Source organism: Ictidomys tridecemlineatus, chromosome 9 (genome assembly GCF_052094955.1).
Source record: "Ictidomys tridecemlineatus isolate mIctTri1 chromosome 9, mIctTri1.hap1, whole genome shotgun sequence".
Lineage (NCBI taxonomy): Eukaryota > Metazoa > Chordata > Mammalia > Rodentia > Sciuridae > Ictidomys > Ictidomys tridecemlineatus.
In genome coordinates this window covers 18,277,559-18,291,444 of record NC_135485.1, presented here as the reverse complement: position 1 = coordinate 18,291,444, position 13,886 = coordinate 18,277,559, and the positions used below count along the sequence as shown (strand labels likewise).

The 13,886-nt window shown below is 46.8% G+C and overlaps 1 protein-coding gene across 1 annotated transcript in view; it reads left to right on the top strand.

Annotated features, from left to right (window-relative positions):
- Positions 1-281: 281 nt before the first annotated feature.
- The window catches only part of Lgi2 (leucine rich repeat LGI family member 2), a 29,239-nt gene continuing 15,634 nt past the window's right edge, over positions 282-13,886 (top strand). Inside the window, exons 1-6 of the mRNA XM_078021148.1 lie at positions 282-518; positions 2,347-2,418; positions 3,970-4,041; positions 5,943-6,014; positions 10,914-10,985; positions 11,650-11,819. Coding sequence (XP_077877274.1) covers positions 319-518; positions 2,347-2,418; positions 3,970-4,041; positions 5,943-6,014; positions 10,914-10,985; positions 11,650-11,819 — 658 coding nt within the window. The 5' untranslated portion in view covers positions 282-318. The remainder of the gene's footprint in view (positions 519-2,346; positions 2,419-3,969; positions 4,042-5,942; positions 6,015-10,913; positions 10,986-11,649; positions 11,820-13,886) is intronic.

Sequence of the window (13,886 nt, the reverse complement as noted above, 5' to 3'; positions counted from 1 at the left end):
GGGGCGGGCCTGGCGGTGCGCTACTCATTGGCCGGCGGGGCTGCGGGCGCGAGTGCTGATGTCAGGCGGGCGCGAGTGCGGCGGGCGCAGCGGCGGCGGCCGCCCAGCAGCCCCGGCTCGGGTGGGGGCGCCGAGTGGGGGTGGCGGCCAGCATGCTGCTCGGCTGCGGCTCGGCCTCCCACACCCGCGGCGCCCGCGTCCTCGCCAGCAGCGGCGGCGGCCGAGCAGCGAGCGGCGCCCGGGTCTGCAGCGGCGCCGGGTCCGAGCGCGCGGCGCGGCGGCGGGGGTCGGGGCCGGGCCGGGGACCGGGGACCCGGCATGGCGCTGCGGAGAGGCGGCGGCGGGGCGCTGGGGCTGCTGCTGCTGCTGCTGCTGGGCGCCGCGTGCCTGATCCCGCGGAGCGCGCAGGTGAGGCGGCTGGCGCGCTGCCCCGCCACTTGCAGCTGTACCAAGGAGTCCATCATCTGCGTGGGCTCTTCCTGGGTGCCCAGGATCGTGCCGGGCGACATCAGCTCCCTGTGAGTGGGACCCCTCCAGCCCCCACCCCGCCCCACCCTGTGCCCGCCGCCGCCAGGGAGTTGCCTCTGGCGCTGGGGCAGCGCGCCGGACCCCTCTCACCAGTCCCTGTTTTGGCATTTGGGTGCGGGCGCTCTAGGGACGTGGGTGGAGTCTCGGTTCCCAGGAGGATGGAGGGACCCTGAGCTCTAGAGTCTGGAAACCCGGTCAGGTCCCCGTGACAGTATTTCTCAAAGTGTCGTCCGAGGTCCACCTGCATCAGTCCCACCTGGGGGATCTGGTGACAGTGAAGGATTGGGGCCCATGGAGAGGTAGGGTCTGTGGAGTGGAGCCTGAGGGTCGGCGTTTGGCGTCCACTTGTGATTCTGGGTTGCAGCGTTAAACTTTGACAGGCTGTGTTTGTGCTTGGGGGGTGGTGGGTGTGTGGTTGCCAGAGGAGCAGCAGAACCCGACTGGATGGGGTGCAAACTAAGACTCGGTGAGCCTCGCTGCCCCACCTCACAGTGGGGCTGAGGTTGGCACTGTGGCCTCCTCCTCCCTCCACACTGCAGGTTGAGAAGAGCCTGGTAAGGCATGCAGCCTCTGGAAGTGGAGACCACCCCACGTGGCCTGAAGAGGGGGCTCCGAGATCTTGGCGGAGCCACGGGATGTGGGTTGTTTAGCTCAGTGTCAAGGGCAGGAAGTCAGCCCAGTTCTTGTTTGAAGTCCAAGGGTCTTCTTGCCCTTCCTCCCCTCACATTGTGTTGCCTGCTTTTCCAGCTCTGGAGTGAATGACTAGGAAGGGCTTTGCACTGCTTGTTCCCCTGCTAAGAGAGGCTTTCAACTTGGGTCATACAGCCGCTCAGGTCCAATGACTAGCTGTCCTAAAGGCTGTGGAAGGGCTGTTGGGCCATATCTACTGCAGGCCAGGTGCTGGGGTGCCCCCTGGGTTGTAGAAGAGGGAGTCCCGAGAGTGACCTTACTGTGCTTGCTCTCGTACAACATTCCCCTGCCTTTGTCCAAGGCCAGACCCGGGCCTGGACCTAGGAGCAGGGGCATCCTGTTTGCATTTATAGGAAGTCAGGAGAGTGTAGCTGGAAGAACAGAAGGTTTGTTTGATTCTTACTGTTGCCAAGTCAGGTGACATGGAGGATTCTAGAAATTAGAATTCCCCTTGTTAAATTCTTTAAACCAGCAGCTGCTTAATTGATCTGCATGTTAACGGAAATAAAGTATTGAGGTCCTGCTGTGGCCAGGAAGGGTAGGGAACCTGGGGGCAGAACTAGAGCCAAGCTTCTTGCCCCCAAGTTGACCGTTTCATCTGGCAGATGGCATTGCCTCCCCCGCACAGTCAAGTTCAGGTGTCTTTTGAATTTTCCCTCAAGGCTTTCACGGTGCATTTAATCAGAAGTGCTCTGAGTGTCTTTCAGAGACATGCTCCCAAGGGGAATGCTTAATTCTACCCCAGAGTTTCGTGGGCCAACATTAACTTTGTGTCTGCACACACAGAATCTTGGGCAGAGGTGAAGCAATTATCCATTTGCAGCCAGGGCCTCCTGTAGTTAAGCAAAGGAAGCCCGGGGATTGGGCTTGGCTGAGCTAATGTCTCTAAAGGAAGCCAGACTGATGGTGCAGGTGTCTAGTATCCAGACTAGTTTTCATATTGATCAAATGCATTGGCAAGAGGCCCCACTCTTCCATTCCTACCCCGGGGAAGCTTATGGCCTCGTGTGGTAAGCCTCATTGAGAGGAAGAGTTTGAAGTGCAGGTGGAGGGTCAGGCGGATTGCCCACCCCGCCCGCACTTCCTGAAAGAAACCCAGGCCTTCTTTTGTTCTTTTTTTGCCTGTAGGAGCCTAGTAAATGGAACTTTTTCAGAAATCAAGGACCGAATGTTTTCCCATCTGCCTTCCCTGCAGCTGCTGTAAGTATGGAAAGTTCTCTTTGCAAAATGGGGCTCCCTGAAGTGTGGTCCTTGAAGGGTGGTCTCTGCCTCTTTGGTGTCAGTCCTTCCTGAAATCTCCTAGCTCCCTGAATGAATGGTGGCTGCCTCTTGGGGTGCACTGGACCCGGGGTGTCTTAAACAAAGTATCAAGGCCCCTTGCTCCAGGTCCTCTCCCAACTTTGGTCCATGCTGTCTTCCAGGACTTTGTTGTAGATTCGACTTCCAGATTCAGCAACTGGGCAGGTGATTACATCAATCATGAACAGAATGAAGTGTTCCCCAAACATCTCACTTTAAAAGAAACTTACTTTTTAAGATCTTAATATTACCCTTGAAATAGGAGCATTTCTAGTTTATCCATTAAACAGGCATGCACCATAGATAGTATGCATTTATGTGCTTCATTATATCTCATGAACATAGCATCTCTCTGAAGAGGGTATTTTGATTTTCCCATTTGACAGATGAGGAAGCTGAGGTCAGAGAATTAAGTAACTTGCCAAAAAAAAAAAAATCACAGATTCTAACCCAAAACTCAAAGACCTCACTCATAACTACTCTTCGTCCCAGCACTTCTCGGTGAGCAATGCCCAGGTCACTGTGATAAGCGACGTGCAGTACCCATAACCCAGGTCAGCTAATGTTTGTTAGTGAAGATAAGTGTCCAAAAAGCAGTTTTCCAAAACAGATCATTGCCAGAAAAAGTCAAGTGCACAGCTCATTCTCTTTATCATATTAGTTTCTTAAATTTGAGATGAGATTGTAAACTAAAGCAAGCAATGAGCTACAGAAAGATATACAGAAGTGTAGATCATTCCTCCTCGTAAATAAACGGACTGTGGATACTTTTTCTTGAAGTGTTATGTGTCTACTTACAACATTATGCTTTAAAGCTGAATTCTCTTAGAATTGTAATGATATTAGAATGAACTTTCTCTACCATGGTAGGAGTATAAATATAAACTTGGGTATTCTAAGTGATTACTATAGACTATATAGACTTTTACCAAATAGAAAACTATATAATGATGAAGAGTCTTCTGAAGACTTCTTAAACTTTTCTGACATTTTTCATGGGAATGTATAATGTAGTAAAAGGGATTTCCCCCCACCGCCAACTGTGTGACTTTGGTTAAATCACTAAACTTCTTTGGGTTTGGATTTTCCTAAAAATAAAGTTGGATGAGATCCTTCTAGGTCTATGATTCCATGGTTTCTTGTGTATTATAAAGCATTCCCTAGCTGTTCAGCTGTGCCTCACCTTAGAATTATCAGCTCATATTTACTGAGAAACCCAGGAGTGAGAGGTGTAGAGTATTGGAAGTGACCAGATAATCTGACCAAAAGGAAACCACTTCCTATCGCCTGTATCAGTAGTGTGGAAATGAGGCTGGGGACCTAATGGGCTGCTCTTGGGCTGAGAACAGCCCAGGTTTGCCTACAAATCAGAACACAGCAAAAGAAACAGAAAGGGCTGTATCATGTGGCTCAGGCATTGCATGTCTGCCTTGATATCTGTCTTATTTTCAGACTGCTGAATTCTAACTCATTCACCGTGATCCGCGACGATGCATTTGCTGGACTTTTCCATTTGGAATACCTGTAAGTGTGGTGATTTGTCTGCTCCCAGAGTGCTCTGTCTCTTGGTGGCTTGCTGGATTGTGTCCTAAGCTAGGACAGCATCTCTGGTGGGTCTGCAAGTGAAGCAAACCCTGCTTTCTATTCTGCACCGACTTTTGAGAGTTTCCTTGCTTGTAAACACGCTGGGGCAGGAGGAGGCTGGAGATGAAGAGTAGAGAAGCAAACAAAGAGGGAAAGACATTCATTCATTCTCTGGTGACATTTAATTTGTGGTGGAGTAAGCAAAATTGGAAACTGCGTTGGATATTTTTACCTCTCATAACCAGGCATGGATTTGCTGATCAGTTAGAAATAGGGCTGAAGGGTTCTGAGGGTTACTTATTTTTAGACAAAGTTTCCCTATTTGGGGGTACAACTCTGTTCTTTATCCAGCTCTTCCACGTCCCGTATTCCACAGTATTTCCTGTGGATTCTGCTGAGTTGTATTTTCTTTTCCCCTCTATAAGAAAAAAAGGTAATTTCCCCCTCTCCAGATGTGTAGTTCTTATTTTTATTTTTCCTAGCAACAAGCTTTGCCTTGTTCTGGTTTCTGCACCAGGACACCATGTCTTTTTCCCCCTAAATTCTTTCACTCTGGTATTCTGTAAATCTGTCATAAAGCTAATCCTGCCATCAGATAGGATTTCCTCACTTATCATTCAGAGGGATTTTTAAGGCTTTCTTATTTGATGTCAACAGGTAGATGTTGGAATTCTAGACACATCTGGGTATAGGAAAACTTTCTGTTGACCTGGGGTCTTGGGGAATGAGGAATTCTTCCCCCAGAGTCGATGTGATTTGGATGTTGTGATCATGTGGTACTCTGGCTTGTACGTGATATGGAAAGAACGGCAGGACCCCGTTGCTAATTCCAGCCAACCCCAGTGCTAGCTCCAGCCAGCCTCTCTGAAGGCACACACTCTGCGAGGGAGGTACAAAGGGGAAGCTGTGAGTTTTCCCAGCAGGCAGTTCATCTCAGTGGCCAGGTCACTGGGGAGGAAGTGAGCTTGTCGGTTTATGCTGTAGTCTATTACTAAAGAGACCCCAGATTCTTTTTTTTTATTTTTTATTTTTTTAAGGCATCAGAAAGTTCTCAGTGTGAGGATCAAGAACCCGTTCACAGATCTAGCAAAGCCTCTTTCTTGGACCGTCTCATCAAAGGCCCCCTGACAGTTGACGTAATGCAAAGCCATAAACTAAAACTTAGTTCTCTGTGGCCCTAGGGAGTCGTCACAGTACATTCACGCCCTGTCTTCCCCACAGAGTTTAAAGCACCACCAGTGTGATGGTTGCAAGATTCTATGAGCAAGCCCTGCACCATTTTAGCACAGATAGAGAAAGCCAGCCCTGGTTCAACTTCAGCATACTCCCCATTCCTCGTGGCACAGATCTGGGAGGGATCCCTGCCTGGTCACCCATTTGCTTGGAGGGTGGGACCTGAGGAACTCACAGTTGCTGGGAAACAACCTTAATGGAATTTTCCCTCCTCAAAAACTTTAATAGCACCATGTAAAACACTGGAGTCTCCTCAAGGGACTGTGATATTATCAGAAGAACAGTAGCCAGGCACTGTGAAATGCAAGCAGAGCTGAGCTGGCTGGGGGCATGTCTGGAAGCTCTCCGATCTTGCAGAGATGAGCATTTCTTGCCTTTGTTCCATGCACTCCCTACCCCACCCCAACTCTGAGTGTCCGGAAGGAAGGAGTGCAGACACGCTCGTGTGCCTTGCTCCCACATGGACTTCGCTGCAGCTAACTTAGTCTTCAGAGACGTTATGATTCATGAATGCTTCTAGATTTCACTCCCAAATCATACCAGGATCACTTTTTTAGACATTTTCAGAAGAGGAAATTCAGTTGAATGATGCGACTTTCCTCCCCTAGGTTCATCGAAGGGAATAAAATAGAAACCATTTCGAGAAATGCCTTCCGCGGCCTCCGGGATCTGACTCACCTGTAAGTCCTGTAGCAAATGTCACCTGTTCTTTAATGTGTGGAGTAGGACTGGCCCCTGGTGTGTGTCTCTGCCTCCATAATTCCATACTGCAACGTCCCCCGAAGGAGACTCACCTCCCGGCTGCCCAGGTTTTCTGCTGTGGAGCATACCTTGCTCTTTGTGGTTACCAGCACTTGGCTTAATTACCTTCTCCATCCCCCTACTTTGCAGTTGGGGTCACGTGAAGTGAGGAGCCCTGAGCTGTGAGGGGCCTTGCGGCTGGATAGAGGAAACGGAAGGGGCTAACATGCGTCCTGCACCTACTTGGTGTCAGTATAGGGCTGGGGGCCTATGAGCCTTCTCCTCTCTCTTCTGTGATAATCTGTGAGTCCCCCTTGTACAGATTTGAGAACTGAGGCATAAATAACTTCTTACAGAATGTCAGAGACGGGATCAGGGTGCTGGAGTTGTGGCTCAGAGGTAGAGCATTCGCCTAGCATGCGTGAGGCGCTGGGTTCGATCCTCAGCACCACATAAAAATAAAATAAATGTATTGTGTCCACCTATAACTAAAAAAAAAATTTAAATATGTGATCAGAATTAGGACCAAGCAGAACAGAGATATCTTCACGGTTCTCTCATTTGAATGCAAATCACTTTTCCTTTTATGTTGGATTAATCTGCGGGTTCAGCTAAGCTCTCGGATTCCTTAATAGCTTTCTGGAGACAAAAAAAATATTAAATTGATTTGAATTGGCATATCAAAATGAAGCAAGTACACACATTGAGCAAATTTATAAAACTAGAAAAAAGTAGTGGCTGTATTTATGAAAATGCAAAAATAGTCCTTGTCTTGGTGAGGGTGATTTATTAGGCAGGAGCCAGGTTCCATTGGCACGCTTGATATTTTGTGTGTGAGGAAGATGACAGGTCTCATCAGCACTGGGAAATCTGCAGGGCTTTGGGTGTGGACATTGGGCAGGGAGGGCAGTACCTTTGGGTGTGATCCTGACAGGTAATGGTCTTCGAGACAGCCATCACATCAAGCCCCGATGCTGGCCGGCGGGGCTGGGGGGTCTGTCTTGGGCACAGGGAGCCCTGTTTGGAGGGCTACCCGGCAGAGCTCTGCAGGGGGTTTCTGGAGCAGGGAGGTGGGGTGCCATGGTGAGAGACAGGACACCTGGATCTACCCGGCCATGCTGGAGAGCATCAGGTTCTCTTTGACATTCTGCCTCCAGGTTTCCTTTTTTCCCTATAAAAGCCTTGACTTGTTTCCGATTCAATCTAGACGCCAGATCCCCACAGTCTTGTAGAGGCTAAGATTATGGGCTTGGCGTTCCATAGACTTGGGCTCAAATCTCAAGGCCATCCCTGATTCATATGACTTAACTTCTCCGAATCCCAGTTCCTTATTCTTAATAAGAGGATGATCGTGCTGACTTCGTAGGGTTGACGCAGGTAATGACGCTGGTGGCACCCAGCCCATTCGTCATGGGGAACGGTCGAGGTACGGTGGACCTCAACACCATGGTCAATAAACATGGTTCCCTTCTTCCACTCATTAAGTCTCGATTTCTCCACGGACTGCTAGGAATTGTTTCACGTGTTATCCTATGTGCATGCTTACAAGACATACCTCCTTCTCTGTGTGACATCCAGAGAGCGCAAATTCAGAAAGAATGAGGGAATCCTCCACGTGGGTCCAGAGTATTCCAGATGCATTGGAGGGGAAAATCCCCAGGCCCCCCTCTAGCTCTCCAGCCTCAGTACCCTGATCTCCCATGTCCCCCCTTCTGCTGGCTACACACACACACACACACACACACACACACACACACACACACACACTGTTATGCTCTACACCGGCCACCCTGGCTAAGGTTCTGGCCACCCTGGCTGAGGTTCCACGATGCTGGTCCTGGCTCCCCAGCAAGGGAGGAAGCCCCCTGAGGACAAGCCCTTGCACATCTTCCACAAGCTCTCAGAGTCCCGTTCAGGGCAAATCCTGTAGGAAACATTTGGTGATCCATTGGTTGAGCAATGGATTTCTTACGGAGCTGGATTTTTTAGTGTGTCCTCTACTTCCAGGCAAATCTGGTGACTTTACAGTTGCTCCTCTAGGCTGCAGATGTATTTAGAAATTAATGCATTTAGTACAGTATTTAATGAATGAGCTGGTCCCCCTCCTTCTGTTTTTATTAAACCTCTAATGAAGAGAAGACACCAGCTCTGAAGTTCACTTCTGTGCCCAGGACAATGTGGCTTGAAATTGGTCTGTTTAAATTAGAGATCTGATATCCCCCCCACCCCAGCACCTTCAGATGCACATTCACATGTAAGGAAACACAGATCAGGTTTCAGAGCATTGAGAAGCCACATCAATCTGTAACTAAAATCTAGGACATTGGTTTTCAGCAGTCCTGTAAAGCCCAAGGGACAGAGAGCTGTTAAATAGTTTCAGAAATGAAGTAAGTGCCATGAATTTGTAGACAAAATGAAGTAGGGAGGGAGATGTTAAGCACTTAGTGTGAGTGGGGTGGATGACCCTCTAAATAATTCTGCTTTCGGAGCTCTAAATTGCATTCTTGGAACGATCGCTGAACGCACTTTCTGCGGCTTTAGTATTCCATATGTTCTTATCCCTTCGATGCAAACTTTCTGTCAGCCAAAATTTTCAGCTCAATAATTAACCTTTAATTAGTCAAAACTCTTTTTTACTTTGCTTTCCAGAAAAAGCTATCATCCACTATAAAAAAATCAAAACACTCCCTTTTTTAAAGTTCAAAAAGCTACTTCTGCACTGGGTTCAGTCTGATTATGTCTTCATTCTCTTTCCCAAAGCATTTAAAAATATAAATCATTTAGGAAAAAAAAAATGTAAAATAGTACCTGCAACTGGATTTTAATCCATTTGTGATTACATGGATGGGAAGGGGTGCAATTTAGAAACTACAAATCTCCTCATATTGAAGCAAGACTATTTGGTTTAAGAATGGTTAAGCCAGGTGCAGTGGTGCACACCTGTAATCCCAGGAGCTCAGGAGACTGAGGCAGGAGGATCATGAGTTCAAAGCCAGCCTCAGCAAAAGCCAGGCACTAAGCAACTCAGTGAGACCTTGTCTCTAAATAAAATACAAAATAAGGCTGGGGATGTGGCTCGGTAGTTGAGTGTTCCTAAGTTCAGTCCCCGGTACATACCCCCCCCGCCCCAAAAAGAATGATCTTTTAAGAAAAAAAAAAAACCCTAAGCACACCAAATACAAACAAAAACACAATGGGCACATGCTTTTGAGTCTAACTGACTCTAAGAAGCTAACTGACTCTAAGAAGAAACAACATGTCTTTAGTCCTCTTGGTGGGATGGGTCTTTAGGATGATATAAACAACTTATTTCAACTATATTTGTTTATTAATTATGTTTTGTCATTTATTCTTGAATTAATAAGAGAACACAAAAGTAGGCATCAGTTTCTTAGCTGACTCCTATAAGCATGTGGGGCCTGGGGAAACCAGACTTGATGGACAGCATTTGGATTCCCAGCGTCTTTCCATGACAGCCCTGAATAATGGATGTCCACCTTCAGCAAGATGGTGGCAGGGCATTGCAGGATCCTGAATCCTCAGGAGGAGTTCATGTTTCCACTCTACTTCTGGAGGTGGGGCATAGACCAGGGCATCTTGGGAAGATCTTCAATACTAAGGACAAACATGCACAACAGTTTCTCCTCAACCTTTGTTAACGAGAAAATGAAATTGAACATTAATAGTCATTCCCTAAACATTATGACTCACTGAGTTTTTATTATATTCTTCTTGAGTGTTAGAGCTGAGTGTCTTTATGTAAAAGAGTATTCATTGGGTCCTTTGTAGAGTCACAAGTGATAGAATTCACTTAGGTGGACTATTAGGGAACTTCCTGGGGCCAGACTATATCCATCTTCTGTCATCACTGTCATTTTTACTTGGGTGCTTAATTCATTCATTCAACAAAGAATTTATTGAGAATCCACCATGTGCTGGGCAATGTTCTAGGAACTGGGAATATAGCTAGAGACAGACAGACAATCATCTTTGTCTTCATGTTGCTTCTGTATGGGGAGGGTATATAGCCAATAAATTAATAATTAAAACATAATTAAAATATGGAGCGTGCCAATGAGAATCTTCCAATGAAGATCAACAGAGTCGGGAAGAGAGATGTACCGAGGTCAGGGAGGGTGGGAAGAGTTGAGTGCAGACCTCAGGAGGCAGACTGAGCTGTGTCTATGTCTGGGGAAGAGTGGCCCAGACAGTCCCACAGGTGCCCAGCCCTGGAGGCTGCTGGGGGAATCGCGTAGAGGCCACTCGACTGGAGCTGAGCAGTGTGAGATGTGCTCTCGTGGGTGAGCTGGGACAGTCCTGCACACCATCAAAGGGACTTTTCCAGGAAACAGAAAGCCATCTGAAGTTTAACAGATGTGCATAAACAGCTTTATAAATGCTTATTTTAAAAGCAAACACAAGTTGGGTGTGGTGGTGCACGCCTGTAATCCTAATGGCTCAAGAGGCTGAGGCAGGAGGATCATGAGTTCAAAGCCAGCCTCAGCAACTTAGCAAGGCCCTGTGTCTAAATAAAGTACAAAAAAGGGCTGGGGGATGTGGCTTAGTGGCTAAGTGACCCTAGGTTCAATTCCCAGTACTAATAATAAATAAATAACATACACAAAAAGGCTTCCCTGGTAATCTGACATCTACAACGTTTTCTTTGTGTAAGTGAGCTCATGTCTTTCTCCCAGTGCTGATGATCAAGGCCAGGAATTAAGCCACGCTGTGATGAGGAGGTCGAGAGCTATTTAAGTCATTAGCTATATTTACAGGGACTTCAGAGTGTCAGGGCGTGCAGATGATAACTACATCATAATGTGACTCTCTGTTTCTAGTTCTTTGGCCAATAACCACATTAAAGCGCTACCAAGGGACGTCTTCAGTGACTTAGACTCTCTGATTGAACTGTAAGTAATGAGATTAAGTCTGTGTACACTTGTCATGGGGTCCTGGTTAATCGTATCTTCCAATCCCCTCTGCTTCTTGCTGCATTTCTTTTACGTAGTCGTTAACAATCGATAGCAAGTAGTACGTCCTGGGAAACCGTGTGCAGTTTGCCCTGTGCTGGATTTTGCCATTTGATAGTACACTTGGAACCATTAGGCCAATGGTAAGTTAGGCCTGCTGGACGGGCGGACCCCACTCTCCCAAACAGCGAGTCCATCTGCTTTATCGTGTGGTGTTGGTCACGTCTTCCTGGACATGGTTTGATAGGATCTTAAGCTTCTTCCTCTAACATCCTGTTTTGTTTTGGGGAACCTACGTTGTGGGTGTCCTTCTATTGTCCCTCCCCCATTTCCACATGGTGACAATTTCAAGAGGGTTGGAGGAAAGGTGACATGCCATTTCTGGGAACTGTCTATATGTTATACAGCTGGAATTATACCCCAAGAAGCACTAAAAAAGGACAATGATAAACAGAAGAGATAGGAAGCATGAAATGCCCTTTTAAAAAATTCTATGTTTAAGGAGTTTAAAATATGTCAGGCTGTTAATACACCTACGCCACTACGAAAGCATATCAAGTCAGTCTCTCTCTCTCTCTCTCTCTCTCTCTCTCTCTCTTTCCAGGGATTTAAGGGGTAATAAATTTGAATGTGACTGCAAAGCCAAGTGGTTGTATCTGTGGTTGAAGATGACCAATTCCACCGTCTCCGACGTGCTGTGCTCTGGCCCACCAGAATACCAGGAGAAGAAGCTGAACGAGGTGGCCAGCTTCGACTACGAGTGCACAACCACAGGTACCAGCGCCTGCCTTGCCAAAGGTGGACATTTAGAACAAGCCCTTCGTTTTCCTTGTAGGTTGTCAACAGGGTGCCAGGAAATGAGAATGTAGAGGTTTCCTACCAAAGCTAGAGAAAGTTCCAGCATTCTATAAGAAATGAGACCAAGTGGTGGGCAAACTTTCTCAACTGTTTGGAAGGATTTTTGTTAACTGCGCTGCTTTCATTTTGATTCTTGACAAAATTCAAAGTTCTCTAAAGTTTTCTTTCTTTCTCTTTTAAGATCAAAATATAAACTCAGGAGTTTGGCATGAGAACATCTTTCAAGTCTGTTTCATGGGAAATCAGTCACACACCTGAATTATTTTGTCTTTCGCTTTCTCCTGATTCACTGAGACAATGTTTACTGGAAGTTGAATACCAGACTTCTAAATCTATAAAATGCTCTTGTAGTTCCAAGTAAGAAGAGCTCACTAGGTATATTATCATAAGTAGCAAAGAAGAAAATGTAAGTTATCCGAAGAAAAATAATATAAGTTATCAAAAGAAACAAAATCATTGAGAGAAAAATGTAAAGTTCAGTTTTGTTTTTCTAGGCCTGGCCTCAGGGTGTTAGTTTAAACATTTTTCAGGTTATAGAATAGAATTAAAATACCAACTGGCTCAACTGTCACAGCAGGCAGAGAGCAGGTGAGCATCTCCATATGAAAGGCGCAGGCACAGTTTCTACCGCTTCTAAAGCCAGTTTTTAAAGGAGAGAGGATCAATCCACAGCATGAAACCTGCTTTCTAGATGTTTGTAAAAATAAACATTTAGGCTGAGAGTTGGTATCTACAAAGCCCCTAGGCATGTCAGCGGGAGCAGCAGGAATGAGAACTTAGAAAATAGTTGCAGAAACTCAAAAGACACCCAAATTCCATGAAGAAAATATCACCTTGAGGCCAGAACCTGCTTACACTCTCCCCACAGATAAACAAAATTCCACAAAGTGAAAATTCTTTCTAGATGCCTTTGTTTGTAAATAAGGGGCCCTACAAGTTCTCTCTTTTTGATTGAAAGCCTGAAGTCTCATGGGAGTGCCCTGTCCTTCATCATTGACTGGGGACTTATTCAGCTGTGTAATTGGCAGGTGCCCTTTAGCCAGCTGAGGCCACCAAGAGGTTATTTATTGTACTGTGGGGCCAGAACAATAAATCAGAGGTCATAGTCAATGACATTTGCACCAAAAGGTGGCATTTGAGATCATTTAGTATGAAATGCTAAACCAGAGCTCGCTGGGGCTCCTTTCTGCCTCTTGTCTAGTTTTTCAGGGTGAAGGTAGCATCTCCCATTGTTCTCTTCTTACTGAACTGGCCCTCGTGGGGGAAAACTGGCCAGTTTCTGAGAGGATTGACGTGGACCACAGAGGACCTTGGGAGTAGGGATTCATTCATACAAGAAAACACGATTTCTGACTTTACAAAAATGACCCAGGTACTGAGAATGATTATTGGAAAGGAGATGGTTTGGAACCAAGGCCGCCAGGTCCTGAATCAGAACCCTGTAGGGCTGTGTCTGTCTTGTGTGTATTTGTCTTTGCTAGCAAGCTTCCTGCTCCGCTTTGGAAAGCCAGCATAGGGCTTTTTGGGAAAGAGAGAGGACAGTGCTACCTTTGCTGTTTTTTTGAGACTCAAGGACACATTAGCTCTTCCAGTTTCTCCCATCTGGAAAAGGTGGCACCACAATGTGTAAACTGTCCCCAAATGTAGTCTCTGCCATACGGGAAGGAGTTGAGTGAATTGTGGAGGTCTGGGGTTGCTGCCTTCTGCTCAGCTCAAGCCCGGGTCTCTGGTGCTTCACCAAAGGCTGGGGAGCGAACGAGGACGGATGGAAGAATCAAAGCCACGGGCAGCTCAAGGTATGGCTGCTGTCTCCTTGCTAGAGGTTGGGGAAGAAGCAGATTTCCCAGAGCCTTGTTTTCCTCTTAGCTCAGCTTTTCAGGAAAGGAGACAATGTCCTCTAGTAGATCTCCCCATTTGGCCCAGAGAGAGGAAGGCACCATTACTGCTCTGTTTCTTGGCAAAGGGGACTAATTAACACGAGGC